Source organism: Orbicella franksi, chromosome 4 (assembly GCF_964199315.1).
Source record: "Orbicella franksi chromosome 4, jaOrbFran1.1, whole genome shotgun sequence".
Taxonomy (NCBI): domain Eukaryota; kingdom Metazoa; phylum Cnidaria; class Anthozoa; order Scleractinia; family Merulinidae; genus Orbicella; species Orbicella franksi.
Window position 1 is genome coordinate 20,688,056 of NC_138148.1, and position 21,819 is coordinate 20,709,874.

General features: G+C 39.1%; 1 protein-coding gene and 1 pseudogene across 1 annotated transcript; both read left to right on the forward strand.

Annotated features, from left to right (window-relative positions):
* The first annotated feature begins 4,652 nt into the window (after window positions 1–4,652).
* LOC145483739 (uncharacterized) lies at window positions 4,653–11,619 on the forward strand. The gene is made up of 3 exons (XM_081462289.1): window positions 4,653–4,796; window positions 6,328–6,809; window positions 10,995–11,619. Exons 1-3 carry the CDS (start codon window positions 4,657–4,659, stop codon window positions 11,117–11,119), a joined length of 747 nt encoding a protein of 248 aa, XP_081318415.1. The 5' UTR covers window positions 4,653–4,656; the 3' UTR covers window positions 11,120–11,619.
* A 5,916-nt stretch (window positions 11,620–17,535) lies between these two features.
* Window positions 17,536–21,461, forward strand: LOC145483710 (uncharacterized; annotated as a pseudogene).
* Window positions 21,462–21,819: the final 358 nt, after the last annotated feature.

Genomic DNA, 21,819 nt, shown 5'->3' on the forward strand with positions numbered 1-21,819 from the left:
TTGCGTAAACCGTTCCACCTGGCCATTGGCTTGGGGGTGTTCTGGTGTCACACGATGATGATCAAAACCCTCTTCTTTTGCAAAGGTTGCAAACTGTTTTGAATTAAATGGCAGACCATTCTCAGACTGCACTTGTTTGGGTACACCGTGATGAGCAAACATTTTCTTCAACTTCTCTTTAGTTGGTTTTACTGCTGTTGAGGACACCACCTCTACTTCCAGGTATCGGGTTCTTTGATCAATTGCTACCAAGTTGTAATGACCGTCTGGGTAAGGTCCTCCAAAATCGATTGAAATCTCTTCCCAAGGTTCCTTCAGGATCACCGATGGTTTGATAGGTTCTTGTCTGCGATCTTTGGTAGTAACTTGACAGTCAAAACAATGACCTATCATTTGGTCAATCATCGCATTCATGCAGGGGAACCAATACTTAAAACTAAGCATCTGTTTCGTCTTGGTAGTTCCCAGATGTCCCAGCTTGTGGGCTGATCTGATGACTTTCTGCTGTAACTCCATTGGTAAAACAGTTCTTTCCATTCTGAATATCAGACCTTGTGCTTCGTAAATTTCGTCCTTAATCGGGTAGAATGGTGCCAGGTCAGCATCCTTCTTGCTGGTCTCCCAATTACCTTTCCTGATAGTTTGGCTCGTTTTTGCAAAGCTCTATCATGATGTGTTTCTTCTCTAATTCTGTCTAGCACCACTGCATGCTCCGTTTCAATGCTTGCCTTCAAAATCTTCTCAGTGTCATTGTTTCCAACAACTGGTAATGGGTGCCTTGACAAGAAATCTAGAGGGTCAGCCTCATCTTTACCAGGCTCGTATTTCATTTCAAAGTCCACATCCTGCATGTACATCACCATTTCTCGATTCGGGGGGGAAGCTTCGCCGTTGGCTTATTAAACAATGGCAGGAGTGGTTTGTGTGCAGTAATAATCGTAAACCTGGGTGCACCAAGAAGGTAGATAGAAAATCGATCCTTGGACCATTTAACACATGAAGCATCCTTCTCTGTCTGGCTATACCTCTTTTCCACATCTGTCAGAGTACGACTTATGAAATGCACTGGTTGCCAGCCCCTGGCAGATTGCTGAAAAAGGCCAGCTGACAAACCTTCATTGTAACTAGCTTCGACTCTCACCATGACTGGTAGCTTGGGGTTGAAGAATGCCATTGCATCCTTGCTGGAGATGTTGGCTTTCAATTCTTCAAATGCATCATCTTCCTCTCTTCCCCAGTGAAACTTAGCCTCCTTGTGAGTAAGCTCTCTCAGTGGTTTTGTGAGCGAAGCATACCGGGGCATAAATTTGGATAGATACCCAGTCATACCAAGGAAACTTCTTACTTCTGCCTTTGATTGAGGGGGTTTGCACTCATGGATGGCCTGTACCTTCTCCAGTGTAGGTCTTAAATCACCCTGGCCAAATTGGTAACCATAGAGGGTGATTTGCTTCTGGCCAAATTCACACTTAGGCTCGTTGAAGGTGATTCCATAATCTTCAGCTTTCTGAAATACTGACTCCAGTGTTTCATTGTGTTCCTTCCAATTGCTCGCTCCAATCAAGATGTCATCCCTCTGGTTAAGACATTGGGGAATGTCGCCGAAAATTCTGTACATTGCCTCATCAAATACATCTTGTGATGCCTTTGCGCCAAATACAAGCCTTTTAGGTCTAAAATTACCCCAGGGGGTACTGAAGGTAGCGACCAATCTCGATTCTGGGTGTAGTACTAGCTGGTGGTATCCCTGTCGGAGATCCAATTTTGTCCAGATAGTGCAATCATGGAACTTGTGAATAAAATCTTCCACTATTGGTACTTGTGAGATCCGGCTCCTTTCCACGTACTGGTTCGGAACTTGCAAGTCAACACTCGCTCTAATCATGTGTGGCTCCAGCTGGTCCGATCGCAACCCTGCAAACCTCGGTTTCGGTTGCACCACCAAAGGGGAGCACCAGGTAACTGGTTCATTGTCAGGTACTTTCTCGAAGATATCTTCTTGAATGCCTAAGTCCAACCACTTTTTCAGCGGCTCTTGAAGATAGTATGGTACCTGCCTAGGTTTCTGTGCTACCGGCACTGCTCTGGGTTTCATATGGAATCGGCTTAGGATCTCCCCACCATTCTTCTTGTCTTCTATCTTGCCAATGCCTTGAAATAGGCGGCTATACTTGGTGATTAAATCTTTCATATCCTGTTCACCTTCTGCCTGTTTAACAGTGTTAGCATTATGTCTCTCCACAGATATGGCCAGATCATTGGGCTCAGCGAAGCTGTCATCTGGTTGAATCTTCAGCATTCCTAATGCTATTAGTGTTTCCTTGCTAATCAGTGGAGGTGATTGGATCCTTCCAGACACTACAACAAATTTGGTTGGTTTCCCACACATCTCATTACGAATCACAGTTTGAAATTCTCCTTTGACCTTGAGTTTGTGCTGGAGAGTACGCAACTTGACATTACTGTTTGCAAGGATTGGCTTGTCATGTGTTCTGTGGCTGAATGCCTTAAACTGGTGTTTGTCCATAATATTAACACCCGCCCCACTGTCAGCTTCCATCAATACATCCACATCATTTAATCTCACCATAACAGTTCGCTAATCATCACCATTTTTGCCAATCACTCTTATCTTCTTGGCCTGTTTTAAGTGTTCCACTGCCTGGCTGAAAAAATCATCATCCGAGCTCGTGGATTCTGCATCTTCAGTTGTCCTCTTAATTCTCCCACTGCTTTTCCTTTTACTTTGCTTCTGTCTTCTGAACTTGTGGCTAAGAGTACTCTCAGATTTGCATACAGAGGAGAAATGGTTCAATTTGTGGCATTTATGGCATTTCTAACCATAGGCAGGGCAATCTTTTCCGTTCTCATGGACTCCAAACAATCCACAATATTGACATTTGTGCTTTTTCCTAGGCCGCTGTGTTTCATTGGATCCACTGCTTTGTTGTTTGGGGTATTGCAAATCGGAATGCACACGAGAAACATTCTCGAGTATGCACTTGTGGTTTCACCCATGTGTGGCCTCATTTTCAAAAATAAATACCTCGCATGATGTTTATTCTTCTTTGGAGTGAAGTGATCATTCAGCTTAGTACGCAGCTTCAGGTACACATCTTCCACCTCTGGATCCGGTAGGCTCTTTTCTAATCAAGCTATCTCTTTCCCGCCGTAAATTATTATAGCACCCTTCTTATCAACGGCCTTTGTAATTCTGAAGTATCAGAATTCTCGCTCAATTCCCTCCAGCCATTCTTCCCATGCTTTGCCAATGCTGTTTGCTTCATTGGGAATGATAAATGGCTGTGTTCAAAGGTTTCTAGTCTCTGTGACGACTTGAATCGCTTGTGCTGCTCCACTTGTTGCTGCTGTTTGTTCTGTCATAATTCTCTCGTTTTTCTCCTTGTCGCGAATGTAACACTCCAAATTCACTCGAGCTCAATGTGTACACTCTAAAAGCACATGGTTTAATTCTGACACATACTTCATGTAAGTCACACTATATATATATCTAACAACTACTTTGTGTACATCGCACAGGATATAACAGGTACTTCAAAGATTGGAAAACTGTGTTCTGCAGCCACCTTAAGTAGTTGTACTCCAGTTTGCGGTTAGTTGCACTCAGTTTGCTGTGGTTAGTTCCACTCTAGTTTGCTTGCATCAGCTAATTTATACTAATTTAAGATTTGCCTTATTGACTAATGATTTATAAAAATCTGTGTAAGAGAAAAGCAATCCAAATCGTGTGGCAAAAAGCTGCCATCTCACTTCTGTCTTTCATCTCCAGAGTGACTGAAAGCATGCTCAAGCTAAGCCCAAATATTCAAACAGACGACCAACAAAACAGTAAAACAACTAAAACATGTTATGCTGACATGGTATTATTGAAATGTTGCTCCAGTGCTTACCTTTGAAAAGACGAGTTAATTGATTAGAAAGATCAATTTCCAAGAATTCTTTGACCGGGGAATTTACTATTTGACATTGTTCGCTATTACAAATGCCCGTTGATGAAGGGATACTACCCAAGCATCTTCCACAATATATTTGTGTCTCTTTGGTAGTGGTTCCTTTACTGATCCAATTTAAACAGATGCTTCATGAACCATGTGCAAATTGACTTAATAGATTTCAGAAATTTGTCATGTCAATGTAAAGAGAAAACACACACATGGCTTCTTCATGTCTCTGATCACTTTACCATATATTCTTGGATGATACCCCTTACAGTAAAGCAAAGTGAACAAGTGGCTTATGAATTAGAGAAACTGTTTTTCATGCTTGGATTCCCCAAAACGCTGCATTCAGACAATGGAGGTGAATTTAGAATCAAGGACATGAAGAATCTCTGTAAAAGACACAAGATAAAATTTTGTACATGGTGCACCTAGAAATCCTTCTTCTCAAGGTCAAGTAGAGTGCAACAACAGTACTATCAAAGTAAACATTACAAACGTTGCAAAAGAAAAAGGGATAATCAACCAAATGAGTGGTGACAAGTAGTGCATGAGGTTGCCTACAAAAAAAATATATTACTGCATAGCGCAATACAGAAAACACCTTACTATGTAGTATTCGGCAAAGAGCCAAACATAGAATGTCATGATGCTAAAACAAATGACCAACCACCACAAGAAGAAAGTGTAATGAAAAATGAAACTACAGGAACTGAACAAGTGGAAATGGAGAATGACACACCAATTAACAACACATTGGATGAAAACAGCACGATGCAGTACAAAGCCCCAAGAGCTGAACAGGAGGAATTTGAAAGTGAACAAGCCAACACAGAGGTATCAGAATCAAGGAAAAGAAAAGCAATAACACAATCAGTCATGAATAATCAATGCCAATACAATAAAAAGATGAAAGTTAGCAGAAACAAACCAAGTAGTTCCAAAGTTGATGACTACACTGTATGTAACAATAAAAATTGATAAAGTTGATAAAACATCACTGCTCCACCCCAATGTAGTACTAGGCAAAATTATATGTATGGAAAATGATTATGCAAAATTGGTAACAAAATTTGGTGTTATTTCCACATATATTTCCACAAACAGATTAAACAAATGCACAAGAAAAAATATTACATTTGAATTTTCCAAGGAAATACCATTCTCAACAGTGTCAAAGAAAGCAATTGATCAGTAATTTAAAATTGAATCAGTATTGGAGCATGTAAGCATTTGTTGTTATGTCCAAGACCAAAAATAAAGCACACAGGACAACAAAAACTGCTTCCTTTTATTTCACTTTCAAGAATGTATGATCCTTAATTCTTGCCCTATAAAAATGAACCCTAACACCAAGCTGACAGTACATTAATAAAAAAAAGCTGACCCTTTCACTAACACAAAGCTAACCCTTAAACCAGAATTTACTGGTTACAATAATAACTTGTGCAATTATTTAAATGAAATTTAAACTTGTAAAAAAACCTGTGGAGCAAGAAAACCTAGATAGAAATACATTTACATTAAAAAATTTTCTCCGAATTACATTTGGTACACATTTGATCTAGTCGAATTAACACATTTAATCTAGTTTAATCAAAGACAACACATCAATCACAAGCTAGGGATTTAACCTAGTTTTAATACAGACTACAGATTTGACCTAGCTGGAATACTGGTTTGACCTGAGAACAAATTTTACCTACAACATATATTCTGTCAACATGGGTTTAGTAGTTCAGAAGTTTTATGGCAGATATCAGCCAGTTTCAAACCCCCGACAGCCCTAGATGCTCATAATTGTGTAAATAAATCTACTTCTCTCATTAAAGTGGCACTTGACTTGAAAAAAAACACTACATTACTATTTATTGCAGTGCCATTTGTACAGAACGAAGACTCACATTTTACCAAACTATTCTAAGATACTTTATTCTGTGTTATGTTTGCTTCAAAAAATGATAGCCCTTAATTTACAATTATGTTTTTGTTCATTACGTACAATTACAATTATGTTTTTGTTTGTTACATTATGCCTTTTGGAATTGTTAAACTTTTTAATCAGGCAACAAACAATGTAAACATATAAAAAGGAATTTTAAACCGTTATTCACTGTAACTGATGAGGGTCGTATGACCGAAACATTTTAAATTGCATTAAATTTTTATCTTTTAAGTCATCAGAAGTTGTCCGTCCATTGGCCTTTTTAAACTCTTTATATATAGAGTTGTGATAACGGCCTTGGCACGGTATAGTGTAACTATTAAAATGCTCAGGTCTGAAGCTAAAAGACAATAAACACAGTTATCAAAAAACAACCACCTTTCAGTTGAGAAACATTTTAATTTTTAGCGCCTTTCTTTGCAGAGACGCTGTTGAAATTGTCGAAAGGGATGTGCTGTTACCCCATCTAAGCCACTCCAGTGGTGGCAGCGAGGATGAAGAGAGCATGGAATACCTCCATGATGACCCATTGGCCCCCATATACCGGCGGGGGCTACGTAGAGGTTTAGCCACCAAAAAAGTTGTGTATATTCTGTTTAATCTGCGTCATGAATGTGTGGCATGTGCTGTTCCTACCGCTGTCCCCATTAATTCTGTGTTTGTAGTGGACATATCAGCCCCTCATGTGAAACACTATAAAAATGTTTTAGCAGATGATCTTGGGGCATGGAACCCGACAGGGACGAAGCAGAAATTTTACCGCGCTGCAACAAAGAGGAATCCCGTAAAAAAGGTTTCACAAGTTGAATATGAGGACAATGAGCCACATGTCTTCAAGTGCATCAGAAGCTTTTACAGAAATGAATCCTCCCCTGACTTGCTGAGGATTTTTATCTATTTAACAGGTAAGGCCATATAACTTTTTTAAATGAAACAGTATTTGACCGAATGAAATTTGCATGACTAGGCGTTACATCACCTGAGCCTAGCAGAGCAGTGATCACGCCTCAAATCTCTTGTCTCAAAGACCCGGAGGAATTGAGATGGGGGAGGCGGTTTGGGGGAAGGTATTTCTTATAGTTGACTTTATGAGAAGGCTACCCCGGAAAGTGTTGTAGGTATATGACGGGGTACTGATTTTATAACTTGGAGTATACAAAAGAGTATGGAAAATTTACATTTTTGTATTTAAGAGCAGCTTCGCCTAAATATCAACTACACTTGGAAATAGCGAAAAAATCGAATTTCTTCAAACTCGCCCAGAATGAAGCCCTACGGGCACTAGTTACAAAAATATCGTTTTAAGTTCGATAAATCAAACATTATTTTTTTCCGCAATTTTTTCGTTTCGATGCCCCAAATCGGCCAGAATCCATCGAAAATGAGCGGCATATTCAGAGGCTCGTAAACTCAAAAGTAAAAATCTTCATTACAAACTGATTGCACGTCGTATTTGTACTTCCTTTTTTGTCTATTTAGAGCTAAATAGATCGTGATTTGATTAGAACTTAAATATTTGACGAATTTTCTAAATTAACGACCCAAGACAGCTTTACAAGAGGTCTACATTTAGCCTATTTTCAAATGCTAAAAAGGCGTTCTGGTACACGGCTTTTCCCAAAACGACTAGTTTGGTGTGAAAGAGCATTCTTTCTTCTTCAAATTAGTGAAATAAAATTTTTGGGTAAATAAAATCGCGAGCGCTGAGATAGCGAACTAAATGCAGCACTTCTTCCTGAAAACGTGACCTTTGACCCGAGCGTAACGAAACCGATTACTGCAAGAAAACCCGGAAGAAAAGCAAACGCTTCGTTATTTTGAAACAATTTCTAGTGATATCTCTCCGAAACCATGATTGCAAGAAACTATTTCCAGATATGAAATCGTACAGGGTCAAAAAAGGAGCTAAAGGGCGCATTTTGACACAATAACTTTGTTTGCTGAGAATTGAAGTCAATGGCCGTTAACGAATTCCAGTGAAATTTGCAAACTTAAAGTATGTTAGCCGATACTTACCTGAATATTTATATTAATAGAAGAGTCGTCTTCTTGGATTAACCTTCAAAAGAAGCAGGATCCAGATTTGAAAACCTCTAAAAGAAGAAATGTTTAATGTTCCGTGACCTGCCCGCTGCTATAAATTAGCTTAAATTCCATGCACATGCCGACCGCATGTTTGTCGTAAAACCAACTGAACTCCACTGACAGTTTCCATGGGCAACCCCAAAATAAACAATGCCCAAAAATGTAAAGTGAAATTGGCTGTCTTCATGAACAGTTAGAAGCTAGAGTCAAGTTCCATTACCTTTTAAAAGTGCTTGATTCTACTTTGTTCACTCAGTAGTTATTCTCACGTTCGAATACTGCGTAGTATCGGTCACGCCAAAACACTGCAGACCGTGCAGACTGAGTAAGTTTCCCATACAAAGTCTTGTACGCGTTTGTCTATTGAATCAAAAGTCAATTCTGCGTTTGTGCAGCCTGTGGATAAATGACAGACTTTCAGATATATTTAACACTATTTTGTAACTAGACCCAAAAAAAGGAGTCACAATGAAAAGCCCAAACAAGTGTCTGCAGTAACACAGCGGTCAAACGTCTGCGCATGTGCGAGCAATGGAGCAACTAGGCGGCCAAAATATTTTCATGACACTGTTCTTTTCGTGGGTCATGGGTATCCTATAAATGACATTTTCCTCGTTACTTATATATTTGTTTATGTTTTAGCCGGTATAACGAGAGCTAACAGAAATGACTTGAGAGTTAAAAATTGTTCTACCTTCTGCTTGTTGCAGGTCTTTCTTTTCCGTGGTATGTATTTTCCGTGCTCCTTGAATTTTTTGTCCGCCTCGACTTTGCATTTAGTGCACCAGTTTTTCCCAGGTTTGTAGTTTAGAAAAGATTTTCCCACCTGGTCAAAGACCAGGTACAGTCGGTTTGGGATCGGTATTTTGGCCAGCTATGCCCCCATGACGATGGACATGAACATCGTTTGTCGTTTCGATTCATCTCGTTCCTGTGCTTCAGACAAATCAAGGATCCGGATGGAATCCCTCAGTCCTTGCCAAAATTTTTCCAGCTCGTCTGAGCGAAGCCGAATCACTGCAATTGTCTTCTTCTTCTCCCAATTTTCCTTCTTTTACACATCGTTTGTCGTCCGTTTCCGGCGTCACGCATCGTGTGATTAATAAAAACAAATAAAAATATACTACGCCGTCGGCTCGTAGCATGACACGGGTTTTAAGACTTATAAACTTTTTCGGTAAAGCTCAAAACAAAATGGTAAATCAACAGAATACCGGTAACTTAATAAACTTTGTGTCTGAAAAGTCTTAAGTTTTCCTTTTACCTGCTTTCTTTTCCTTTTACAGATTTCTATGAACTTTTCAATTTTTTTTCGTAAATTTTGCGTGACACCGGTTGTTTCCCATGTTTTCCTCTAAATTTTTGCGCGGGAAATTGGCGCGCGGCTGCCAAAAAATGTACCAACTTGTGCATGCCCGACGTTTGACCGCAGTGTTGTCTGCAGTCTGCACGGTCTGCACTGTGTTGGCGTGACCGATTCGCGGCATTCGAACGTGAGAGTAGTGGACAAAGTCGACGCAAACAAATAAATTCAAGCACTTTTAAAAGGTAATGGAACTTGACTCTAGCTTCTAACTGTTCATGAAGACAGCCAATTTCACTTTACATTTTTGGGCATTGTTTATTTTGGGGTTGCCCATGGAAACTGTCAGTGGAGTTCAGTTGGTTTTACGACAAACATGCGGTCGGCATGTGCATGGAATTTAAGCTAATTTATAGCAGCGGGCAGGTCACGGAACATTAAACATTTCTTCTTTTAGAGGTTTTCAAATCTGGATCCTGCTTCTTTTGAAGGTTAATCCAAGAAGACGACTCTTCTATTAATATAAATATTCAGGTAAGTATCGGCTAACATACTTTAAGTTTGCAAATTTCACTGGAATTCGTTAACGGCCATTGACTTCAATTCTCAGCAAACAAAGTTATTGTGTCAAAATGCGCCCTTTAGCTCCTTTTTTGACCCTGTACGATTTCATATCTGGAAATAGTTTCTTGCAATCATGGTTTCGGAGAGATATCACTAGAAATTGTTTCAAAATAACGAAGCGTTTGCTTTTCTTCCGGGTTTTCTTGCAGTAATCGGTTTCGTTACGCTCGGGTCAAAGGTCACGTTTTCAGGAAGAAGTGCTGCATTTAGTTCGCTATCTCAGCGCTCGCGATTTTATTTACCCAAAAATTTTATTTCACTAATTTGAAGAAGAAAGAATGCTCTTTCACACCAAACTAGTCGTTTTGGGAAAAGCCGTGTACCAGAACGCCTTTTTAGCATTTGAAAATAGGCTAAATGTAGACCTCTTGTAAAGCTGTCTTGGGTCGTTAATTTAGAAAATTCGTCAAATATTTAAGTTCTAATCAAATCACGATCTATTTAGCTCTAAATAGACAAAAAAGGAAGTACAAATACGACGTGCAATCAGTTTGTAATGAAGATTTTTACTTTTGAGTTTACGAGCCTCTGAATATGCCGCTCATTTTCGATGGATTCTGGCCGATTTGGGGCATCGAAACGAAAAAATTGCGGAAAAAAATAATTTTTGATTTATCGAACTTAAAACGATATTTTTGTAACTAGTGCCTGTAGGGCTTCATTCTGGGCGAGTTTGAAGAAATTCGATTTTTTCGCTATTTCCAAGTGTAGTTGATATTTAGGCGAAGCTGCTCTTAAAAGTGATATTTTAAAATATTTCGAACACAAACACTGAGTATAACTTTAATGGATTAAGGGAAGTCATGCACGAATGTAAAAGGGGTACCAATTAATACTAAAAGTATATCAAGGGGGTACATTTTTTGTCAAAATGATGTGTAGAATGGTAAAGGTTTGAGCCTTAGGCCATATAAAAAGTTCTTGAGTAACCTTGAAATTAAAGGAAGACGTTTAATTATACCATTGATCAATAGTGGCTTCACCCCCTTGCTGATAAAAACCTCAAGCTCAGTAAATACATACATGATTCATGTTATTCTATAAAAACAGAAAGATAAGCAATGTTTTCTTTTTCTAGACCCCAACGGCAATATTCACAATTTGGTCTTTGTTCAATACGTGTTTGACGATGAGGAGCACAAGGTTAAGCTAAAACCACATGGCAACTCAGAAAATTTTTTTTCTGAGTATTATCGCACCTAGCACACCACGATGGAGCGGTTAAAAGAGCTTTCAAAGTCAGACCCTCCTAAGACGGCTTTCTTCAAAAGCATCAAAGAAAAGGGAACAATTTCAGACTTTAAAAATGTGGCAGACCATCCCAAAAATGTGCAACAGGTCAAAAACATTAAAAGAAATTCCCAAGAAAAACCAGAGGATCCTATGCTTGAACTAATTGAAATGCTGAGGCAAGGAGAAAGAGATCCAAGAAAACGCTTTCTCACGTAAAGTCAAGACATCATCAGATCCATGTGTAGTATTAACCACAGACCACCAACTCAACAACATTCAAAGATTTTGCACCAATCCTAGCCAATTTAGCATTTTAGGAGTCGATCCCACTTTTGATTTTGGAAAATATTATATAACTCTAACTACTGATAGACATCTCCTTCTCTGAAACAAAGACAGTAAGAATCCTGTCTGGATTGGGCCAACCCTTATTCATCATGAAAAGGAATCATCAAGTTACTACAAGCTTTCATCAACAATGGTAAGGCTAAATAAAAACACACAAAATGTCCTGGTCTATGGGACCGACGGAGAAAAGGCATTGGGTGAGGGTTTTGGGAGACCTCTTCCATATGCCCAGCATTTGCTGTGTGACCTTCACATGAAAGACAATGTCATGTCAAAACTAAATGAATTTGGAATTCAGGGCAAAGCATGCGAAATCATCCTTAGCGACATCTTGGGGAAAGATATTGGATCTGCAAGGGAGCCAGGTCTTGTAGACTGCGAAAGCCCAACCGACTTTGATAGGAATTTGGATAGACTATCAAACGAGTGCCATTTGCTACACCCACTAGGAGAGCATTTTGTCACCTAATTTCGTAAATACAAGGCTGAAATCATGAAACAAACAATGACAGCCGATTTGCATTCCTTGGCTGGTCTAGGATGGCCTCCAGGCATCTACGACCAGAATGGAAACAAGTGCATGCATTCTGTTATGCAGCAAGAAAAACAACTGACAAGAAAAAGAAAGCTCTCTATTCCAGAGTTCTTGAGGCTTTTAGAAACAGTCATAAAACGGCAAAGAACTGAGGAAGATCTTACTTTCATTGGCCTTGGAGAATTGACAGTGGATGAAAAGTATGCAGAAGTAGAAATGAAGGAGTCCATGTTCTGTAGGAAGACGAGGGCACAGCCTGGTATGCTAAGAATAGAGAAAGGACGATAGTTTGCTCTGTCCGTTTCGTCGTCTTTTTTATGTACTATTGTTAATTTTGCCGTTTTCCACTCCTGAAAGATGACACCTGTCTTGAAGCACTTTAATTGACCTCAGGGCGATGTCATCTGGGTCGGTTGCCTTGTTCGTTTTTAAATTCAATATTTTATTTTTAACAGTACTTTCTTGTATTCTGATGACATCTAAGATTGGTATGGCTGTTGGGTCGATGTCTGTGTCTGCTTCAGTATGATAAGCTTCTTTGTACAGCGTAGTCAGAACAATAACACATGCTAGGAGTTTGTGAAAGTCGCAATTTGCCTCTACTAATACCTCAAGAAAGATGAGTTTTTAAAGACAGTTTTTTTTACTTAAGGTAGCATTAGATCACCTGTAAAAAAAACCGCTAGATCTAAAATTGAATGGCTTAGTGCAAGACTGATGTAAGTGACTTTTTCGAGTGAAAAATGATTTTTTTGTTCAAAAGCACCCAAATTTTTGCATGTGGTCTCCAACGTAATAGGAAAACATTGCCCTGTTTGTATTCCTTGTTTTTTTTGCCTGATGTAAAAAACAAAGTGGAAAGTTTACTCGCTCAAAGACGGGATCTGGAAATGAATTTCTTCAACTATGTTGTGACATAAGCTTGCATTCGCATCATTTTGGCACGCAAGACAACGTCAAGCTTTCGATCAGACAAGTTGAAACCTCACCTGTTGCATGAAGTCCGCTTATTTGACACATATTTGCGCCCGCCTGGCAGTGAAAGGACTTCATTAAGTCCAGAAACCCGTAAGTCACTAGCATATCTCAAAGAAGCGAGATGTGTTCCTGTTCCAAGATCGCTAAGCGATCGAAGGCACACTGATGCCAGGCGAGGAGTTTGAAAGCACTTCTCATGCAAAAAAACGAGTCGATGGCGAGAAGTGGTCCATTTGCCAAATGTTGCTGTGCAGAACGTTTGGAAATAAAGAAGTGCTTTTAGACTCTTAAAAAATCTGTTTAGTCGGCCCGTAGGCCTTGCCATGTTGAAGTTGCTCAGGGATATCCCATAATAATCTTTAATGCATCTCGATAGGTCTTGTCAGTCGATCTCAGTCGGCAATGGCAAACGTGACAAACTTACATTTTGCTCAGCCAACGGAATATTAATTGAAACAGAATCGACTGAAAAGATATTTTTTCACTGAGAAAAGTAATGTATTACTTCATTTAGACAAGAATAGCCCTAAGCCCTGATTCTTTCCAGGAATAAATGGCCAATGTTTTCATGTAAGAGAAATGATTGATCCAAAGTCGCGATTGTTGACCATTGCTGTGTTATAGTGTGACAGCTGACCTTTCGGGAACTGGGGCAAACAGACGCCAATCATATTATGGACTAGCGGCTTTCGATCACTCGCCTTTATTATCATGGAATCCCAATGGAATGATTCGTTCGTGAGGTTAGAAAATGGCGAGAGAAACAGACAACAGTGTAAGTCTTTTTTCTTCAAATATGCCATTCCTTTTGCTATATATTTTCCGTTTGTTTTCGGCTTTCCCGCTTAGATTCAGTTCAGTGTTTTCACAAATATACAGGGTATTTAATTATCGCAGAGACGGAGCAATTTCAGATTGACTCAGCCGTTCAAGTACTGTAATTCGGAAAAATGGTCTTTCTTCGAATATCAAGCGTTAATTCCTTGTGGCAACATTTCACGAAATATGTTTTATAAGGTATTTGTTGTTTGTCACGCAGTCAAAGTAATGGCAGGCTGCGCTGTTATAGCTCATTGAATTTCAAAACGTTTTACATCATCGCAGTAGCACCTATCAAATGTCGCATTTCGCTAGTGATTTTCACTTTTTTTTTTGAAAGAATGCAAACCGAAGTCTTTTTTTGTTCTAAACGAGTTTCATGTCTTCACTGATTGCAAAATGTTTCACTCTCAGAAGATAGGTAACCACTGCCAATAGACACTGGTCATTGACTTTATTTAGATTCACGATCATGCATGCTGTGTTTATGAAATGAATTGTTTTCTTGTTTTTAGTCCGTGAGCCAGGCAGCCAAATTTAGGCTGTCGGTATCATTCAGGGTGAATAAGTTTCATGGTGTATTTTGAAAGGCCCTGCCATTGTAGACTTGGAAAATCCATGATAGCACTGGGTCGATGGTAGCTCCTCCGTGCTGACTGCATTTATTTGCACCCCCCTCCCAAGCTATAACACATTAGGCCCATAGTTAATGTTCAATTATATGCAGCTACAAATGCTTATAGAATGTAATAAAATGAAGTGTGGAGACATAATTATACTTTTAAGAGTCTACATAATGTGTTTGAGAACATTTTGTTTAATACGCAAGCCCGGAAAGTTTGGTCAGCGGTATGTTAATTTATGCCATCTCTGAGAACTCTGTAGCTTGATGTATCTGTTGCAGTTAAAAATGTTCAGTAGGTAATTTTTTTTAACTAGGTAAATTGATTATTTAACTAGGTATTTTTTTTTAACCAGGTATTTTTTCTCTTGCTCTGTTTCAGTCAACTAACTAAAAAGGGTTCTAATTTATGGGGTGTGGTTAAAAATAGGGGCCTGGTATTTTTAGGGGGCTCTAAAAAGAAAAGAAAAATAAAAAAAGGAGGAGAAAAATCTCATTTCCTACTCTTCTCTTCATCTCTCCCTGCTCCCACCTACTTCTTCTTCTCTTTCACTATCTCCCTATTCTACACCTACCTCTTCTTATTTTCCTATCTAATTATTAATTTCAAAGGAAGAAGGAAATTACAAGTACCTACCGTGTGTTGAACCCAAGACCTTCAGATTACATGTCCATCTCGATCTCCACTAGACTACACAGCTCAAGTTGAAAAAATTTCTTTTTTTTCTCCTAATTATTGCTTTTTTGGGTCCCAGACTCACCTCAGTCCAAACTTAATTTATGCAAAACGTGCACATGCGCACTTGGATGAAAACGGGACTTCGTTCGTGAAAGCAATGGAAACTGCCACGTTTTGTGTCAGCAAAGACACGTTTTATGAGAAGTTAGATGCGCAAAAAAGCTCTAAAAAGAAGGAAAGCAAATTAACTGTGTTTATCCACGATCAATTTTACGACAAGGCAAAAAACTGGCTAAAGAATGACAGCAAAAATGAAGCAGAATTTGGACTAACCAAGACCGATGCAGTGGCCATTAAACAAAAGCAGTGGACGATTCAAAATAACAACATCTTGTCCAAAGACCGAAAAATTGTAGTACTGAGAAGCCAACTTCACAGCATCTTATGCCAGGCTCACTCTTCAACAGCACACCGAGGAAGAGATAAAACTGAAGAATTTGTAAAGAGGACTTACGCCGAAATATCTCAACATGTAAGTTTCGTGGCTTTTTCCTCTGTCACATAAAACAGCCGATGAAGTATTAGAAGCAGTAACACAACTGTTTTGGCAGATTGGATTTCCTAAAACCCTTCATACAGATAATGGGAAAGAATTTAAAAATAAACACGTGATTGACTTTTGCAATGAACACCAAATAGAGCTTGTGCACGGAGCTCCAAGAACCCCACAAACACAAGGACTCGTTGAAAGGAATAACAGAACTCTTAAGGAAAACTTGGCAAACATCTTAAAAGAAAAACAAGTGAGCTTAAACACTTGGTGCAATCATGTGGGAGAAGCTGCCTACAAAAGAAATATAACCAAACACTGCGCTGTATCAAGAACCCCATATGAGCTAGTCTTTGGCATTCTTCCCCATGAAGGACGAATAGGAACAACAACATCAGGAGAAGAATGTGCAGCTATGGAAGGAGATGGAGAACAAGAAGAGGAACCCGAAACTGAATGTCCTTCTATGGAAGCAGATGAAGAACAGGAAGATGAACATGAAATTGAATGTGTTGAGAATGCAGTTGAAAGAGAAGAGGAAGAGCCTACCAGAGTCTTAGAGGAAAACAATCCTGCTCCCAAAAGAAAGGTTCACGATAATTTTTCCAAAGTCCGAAAACAAATGAAGAGCCAAACGAATGAAAAACAAAACAAATATAATGAAAAAATGAAAGCTGCAAGACCAAGTGTAAAAAAATTTGAAATCAATGATTATGTCTGTGTAAAAATTGACAAGGTTAATAAATGTAATCCACTTCACCCAAATGTTTTGTTTGGGAAAATAACAGAAATTGAGAACACATATGTTCGACTAGCAACCAAATTTGGGTTAATAACAACTCTCATTTCCCCCAGCAGGTTAACCAAATGCTGGAAACCCAATATCACTTTTGATTATACTAAACAACTTACTTTCACAGCAGCATGTAAGATGGCAATGGAACAATAGTATTAGAGAATGAAAACTGATTTTCTCAAACTATAAAGTTTATTTTCCTTTATTTGTTTTGTTTGAATAGTAACAGCAAACCACAATTATATTAGTTATCTAACTGTTTAGTGTCTCCCCATTAAAGGTTGGTTGACTGACTAAATGACTGAGGGTGACCCCATTCGAGGTGGAATGACGGAACAACAATAATATTAAATATTGCCTAAACTACCTAAAAAAAGCTAACCGCAAGCAAACTGAAGTGAAAGCAAACCGCAAGCAAACTAGTGATATTCTGTCTTTACGCCAAATAGTGTCACCCCTAACCGACACGGGCTAACGGGTAAAATCTGGCTAACCGGCACTCCAGCTTTGTCAATATCCGTTGATCTACTATGTGAAAATGAAGAACATCATAACAGATTAAAAATATCCAGGTAAAAAAATTTGTTTTAAAATTACCTAGTTAAAAAAATATTACCTAGGTAAAAATCAAATTTACCTGAAGAAAAAAATTACCTACAACATCTCCGCCATTTTAAAAAGACCAACTTCGTTAAGGTAAGTGTTTAAACTACTAGATACCTATCAGTCACTTAATTATTCCACAAAATATGAATTTTATAAACATTTTAGTTTTGTGTACTCTTAATTTTGAATGAATCAGTTTTAAAAACTTTTTTCGATTGCAAAATAGCATGACAAAGACGTAAGAGCTGAGCACAATATAAGATGTTCTGTAAAACATAATCTAGGAAAACAGTCCATTTCTGTCGAGGCAATCAATAGCTGAAAATATCTTTAACCTTCTTTATAAAAACTCTAGTATTTTTTGAAACTTGCTTTCCTTTATACAAAAAAACTCTGGTTATCGGTTTTTTTTCTGACAATTCACCTTTTATCTATTTGGAACTTAAACTGTACTTTGTATTATGAGAAAACAAATCAGCTCGCATTAAATCTATTTTGAACTGTTTTAGAAATTTGCCTTTCAGTTCAATCTAAAGCTTGAAAATAATCGATCTATTACTGAGTGCTAATTTACTAGTGCATCTTTAACGTATATGAAGTCACTGATATCATTTATGCTATTATTTCAGAGTAAATAATAGATTTATTTTAATTCTCCATTTATAGTTACTGAGCTTGCGTTTGCCATTCAGACTGAATGGAAAAGGACAAGTGCCAGTGCATAATACACTATGCTGCATGTGATGAGGAAGATCATCTTGTGTCTCCAAAGGACATCAGCTCTTGGCTGGCTTTGCTGGAAGCAGCCAAAGTTTGAAATCATCGGGCAGTTTTGGATGTCGCCAAAACAGTCGAAGAAAATCACATACCAAATATCGCATATCACCGAAAATGTAGAAGCCTGTTTACTATGAAAAGAGACTTAGAATCTATTAAGTGAAAAAGCGTTGCATTGGCTATCCTGGGGTAACGATTTGGAGATAGCGGTTTGAAGGACATCTTCATTGAATCACAGATGGTTGCTGAGGGCTCCATAAGTGGTGTCATTGATGGAAAGCATTACAACCGTGGCGTGCGGGCACACAAGTACCTGTATGAAGCTCTGATGAGGTTAGCATGGGCTGAGTTCACAAGAAGGCTTGAGAGCAGTGATCCCAATCATCGCATCACAGTGGTGTCTTTTCTTGAGCAGGTGGATACACTGGCTAATAATTTGAAGGAAGAGAACTTAGACCAGCTGCTTCAATGCCGAGTCCTGCCCTATGGTAGAGGGAATAGTTCTCGGCCTGTTGCGGGCATCTTGTGAAGGTGACTGGGATTTACATCTCCATTTCATGCGAATGATGATCCCTTGGTGTTTTGCCTATGACAAGGTGAACTATTCACGATACCTGACTCCTTCCTTTGCTCAGATGACAAATCTCGGTGACAAAAATCCTGAAGTACAGAAGGCATTCAAGGAAGGCAGTTTTTCCGTTCAGTTAGCCAGCAGCAATCCCTTTGGGAGGATTCCAGTTGACCAGACAACTGAGGTCACAGTGAACAAAGATACTCAGAATCCTGGTGGAACCACACGCTTTAGCTTAAAACCTGCAACTGTTCAGCGCTATTACGTACCTCACAGCAGAATACCGAAGTGCATTTCTTGGGCAGCCAAGAAACATGGTGAAAGGATCCAACTCGGAAACGCAGCATACAGAGCTTCAGTCATCAAGAATAAAGAAAGATGAGCTCGCGGTTTCATCCATAGTTGACCTCATCCAAGGCTGGGTTAATCCATTTTCCGAGAGCCAAGAACTGATTAGCATTTCAACTGCAAAGAAAGCCCCCAGAGAGATTGCTACAGACCTGAAAACAGCACACGCGGTTGGTGAAAGATGTTACGCAAAGTTTAAAGAAAAGAGGATGGAGAAGACTCCTCAAATCAGGAAATTCCATGATCCTCTGAAGACCAACAAACTTAAGATATTCAGCAACATGAACAAGAAGAAACAGGTGCATACCAACGACCGATCGATTATTTTGAAAGCAGACAGGTCCTTGTTTGGAAGAATCATAGATATTGCACAAGAACGAAGCTTGCAGATGGATACCATCCTTTCACACCCTCTTGGGCCACTTCCCTGGGCCTTGTCAACTCCAGATGGCCTTCTGAGAAAGACCAACAAGGCCTCTCTGGCATCACTGTTACAGAAAAATGTACAGCTCTCTGAGAAAGTCCTTGTAAATTCTGCTGCAGTTACTGATGGCATGTCTCTGGTGCAAGGCTAAAGGAAGATCAACTGACCTTTTGGTAATGTCGCTATGACACTGTCCTGTCTATGGCAATGAAAGAAGGGGTGTGGTGCAACAGAATAGACGTCGTATTTGACACCTACAAGGAGCTATCCATTAAGAACAGTGAGTGGCAACTGCGAGGTGAAGGGTCAGGACACCAGCTTGTTAACATCACTAGCACACAGATAGGTAGGCAGTGGAGGAATTTCCTGACAAGAGTGAGCAATAAGACGAGTCTTATCACCTTCATCATCAATAAGTGGAGAAAGGAAGCATGCAGACAGAAGTTGGAGGAGAAACTGTTGTATGACAATGCTGGTGATACATGCTACAGAATCACAGTGGAAGGTAGTGAGGAGGATTTTATTAATGGAGAAGTTTAATGGAGAAGTTTAAACTCATAAAGAGATGTTGCATTAATTATAGGCAGTTTAGAGAACTGTAGTCTTAGTATATTATTGTAACAGTAGCTTTTGTAATATAAGGCAACCATTATCAATTTTTCTGTAGCAGGGTAATTATCACGTCATTTTCAGAGGGAAATTTAGTTTTTTTGCGGCCGCGATTTGCTTCTACAGCGGCAACCACCAACAGGCTCATTTCCCATAGCAAGGAACGGCCTCGCCATTGTTTACGATTTGAAGGGAAGAAGGGCTATTGTTTTGGTAAAGGTAAAGTCTGCATACAAGCGAAGTGGCCCATCAGGCTGGAGCTAGGAGTATTTCTACTCCCCCCTGGATGGGATGCTAGTCCAGCGCAGGGTTACCCCCAGCATTAAGTTCGCTGGTACCCATTTATACACCTGGTTGGAGAGAGGCACTGTGAGAGTAAAGTGTCTTGCCCAAGAACACGACACAATGTCCCCGGCCAGGGCTTAAAGTCATTCCTCACATTTGCATTGCGCATCCTTACTGCGCATAATTTATGGCGTCATTAGTGCACTTGTGCACGCGCACATTGAAAACATGACGGGTTTGCCTTGATATTGAGCTCTGTCAGTTGAAAAATAGCTCTAGCTCACCAACAAGCACGGGCACCCCAATTTTTTTTCCACTCATTGTAATCAACTAATCATAAGCTTTGCGTGGGAAAAGACTGATCGAATTTCTATTGCTGAAAATTGAATAAATAAGAAAAATAGCAGATACACGGTGGTCTTTTCTATTTGGCAGTCGGTAACCACGTCAAGAAATTTGGCTCAAATTTTTAACCAAGGATTTAGCTTTCTGTCTGAATCAAACTTAAAAGGTTTATTTGTGTCCGACACAATGTATTGACTGTAGTTTAATGCGTGTTCTTATGAGTCCGGGCTCACAAAGATGTTACAATTACTGGGAATGCGTTCTTATAATACGCATTAAATAATGCCAAAATGGGGCGTTTTCAATGCCTCACTGCTCCTTAATGAGCATGGGCACCCCCTTTTTTATTTCAAAATTAAAGTTATCATATGACAAATATTCAGTGGACAAAGTTTGAACAAAAATCTATTGTCACTTTTATTTCAGAGGAATTACCTTAAATCCGGACCGCTCGATCCAGAGACCAGCACACTAACCATGAGGCCACAGCGCCTCCCATGCTATTGTTTTAGAACCAATGAAAATGAAGAACAAGTAAGCCTTTGCCGCCATTGACAGTAAAAAAACATGGCAGAAAGGGCTGAAGGAGCTACGCAATGCAAAAAACCTGATGAAAATTGATGGAATTCTCGAGTTTATCGGCTGGAAAATCTGACCCGTAATTTCGACGTCCTTCAAGAAGTATTCTGGTCACCTTAAAAGATTTGAAAATGTGAACCGCTCTGAGTTTTGGGCAACAGATGGCACACAATTTTACGAAGAGTGATACTGGAAGAACTTAACTGCGTGGTGAGTTTTTTACGAGTAATTCTTTTTACCACATGGTTAGGTATCAAAGTTTGGGGTTTTCCGCATGTTTTGACGCCGTCTTTAAATTCCTTCCCCAAGCGAAGGAGATAGTCAAGTTCTTTTGAGTGAAATTTGGGAAGCCTTTTTTGCCGTGGAGGCAATGAAATAATATACAATATATCACTTTAAGTCGAATAAACTCCTTTCAGTTGAATTTTGTGTTGTGATTTACGCTTATATAGGACAATTTTAAATAGCTTGGTCAACAGTTAATTTTACTTATTTGAATTTTCAGACATAAATCGTACACTGTTTCCATACAAAATATACATGTGCTATGCAATATAACTAATTTTTATATGCTTAAGCTTAAAAAAATAGAATGCTATAAACCATATTATTTTATTGCATTTTGTTCATTCATTCTTGCTGTTGGCATTTCCTTTTTAGGTTTCTTGGCTGCATCACAGGAATAACTTGTCTGTTTTGTGGATTTACAATTACAAAATACTCCTGCATTATTTGCTTTAGCCGAGCTGTGTCTGGTTTTAGTCTGCAGAAAGTGGAGGCAAGTTGAACGAATTCATGG

Coding starts and splice junctions, on each gene's coding strand:
- LOC145483739 (XM_081462289.1), top strand. CDS start 4,657: ATGAAACTACAGGAACTGAACAAGTGGAAATGGAGAATGACACACCAA. Junction 4,797..6,327: donor GTGAACAAGCCAACACAGAG/GTATCAGAATCA, acceptor CTTTCTTTGCAG/AGACGCTGTTGAAATTGTCG. Junction 6,810..10,994: donor GATTTTTATCTATTTAACAG/GTAAGGCCATAT, acceptor TTCTTTTTCTAG/ACCCCAACGGCAATATTCAC.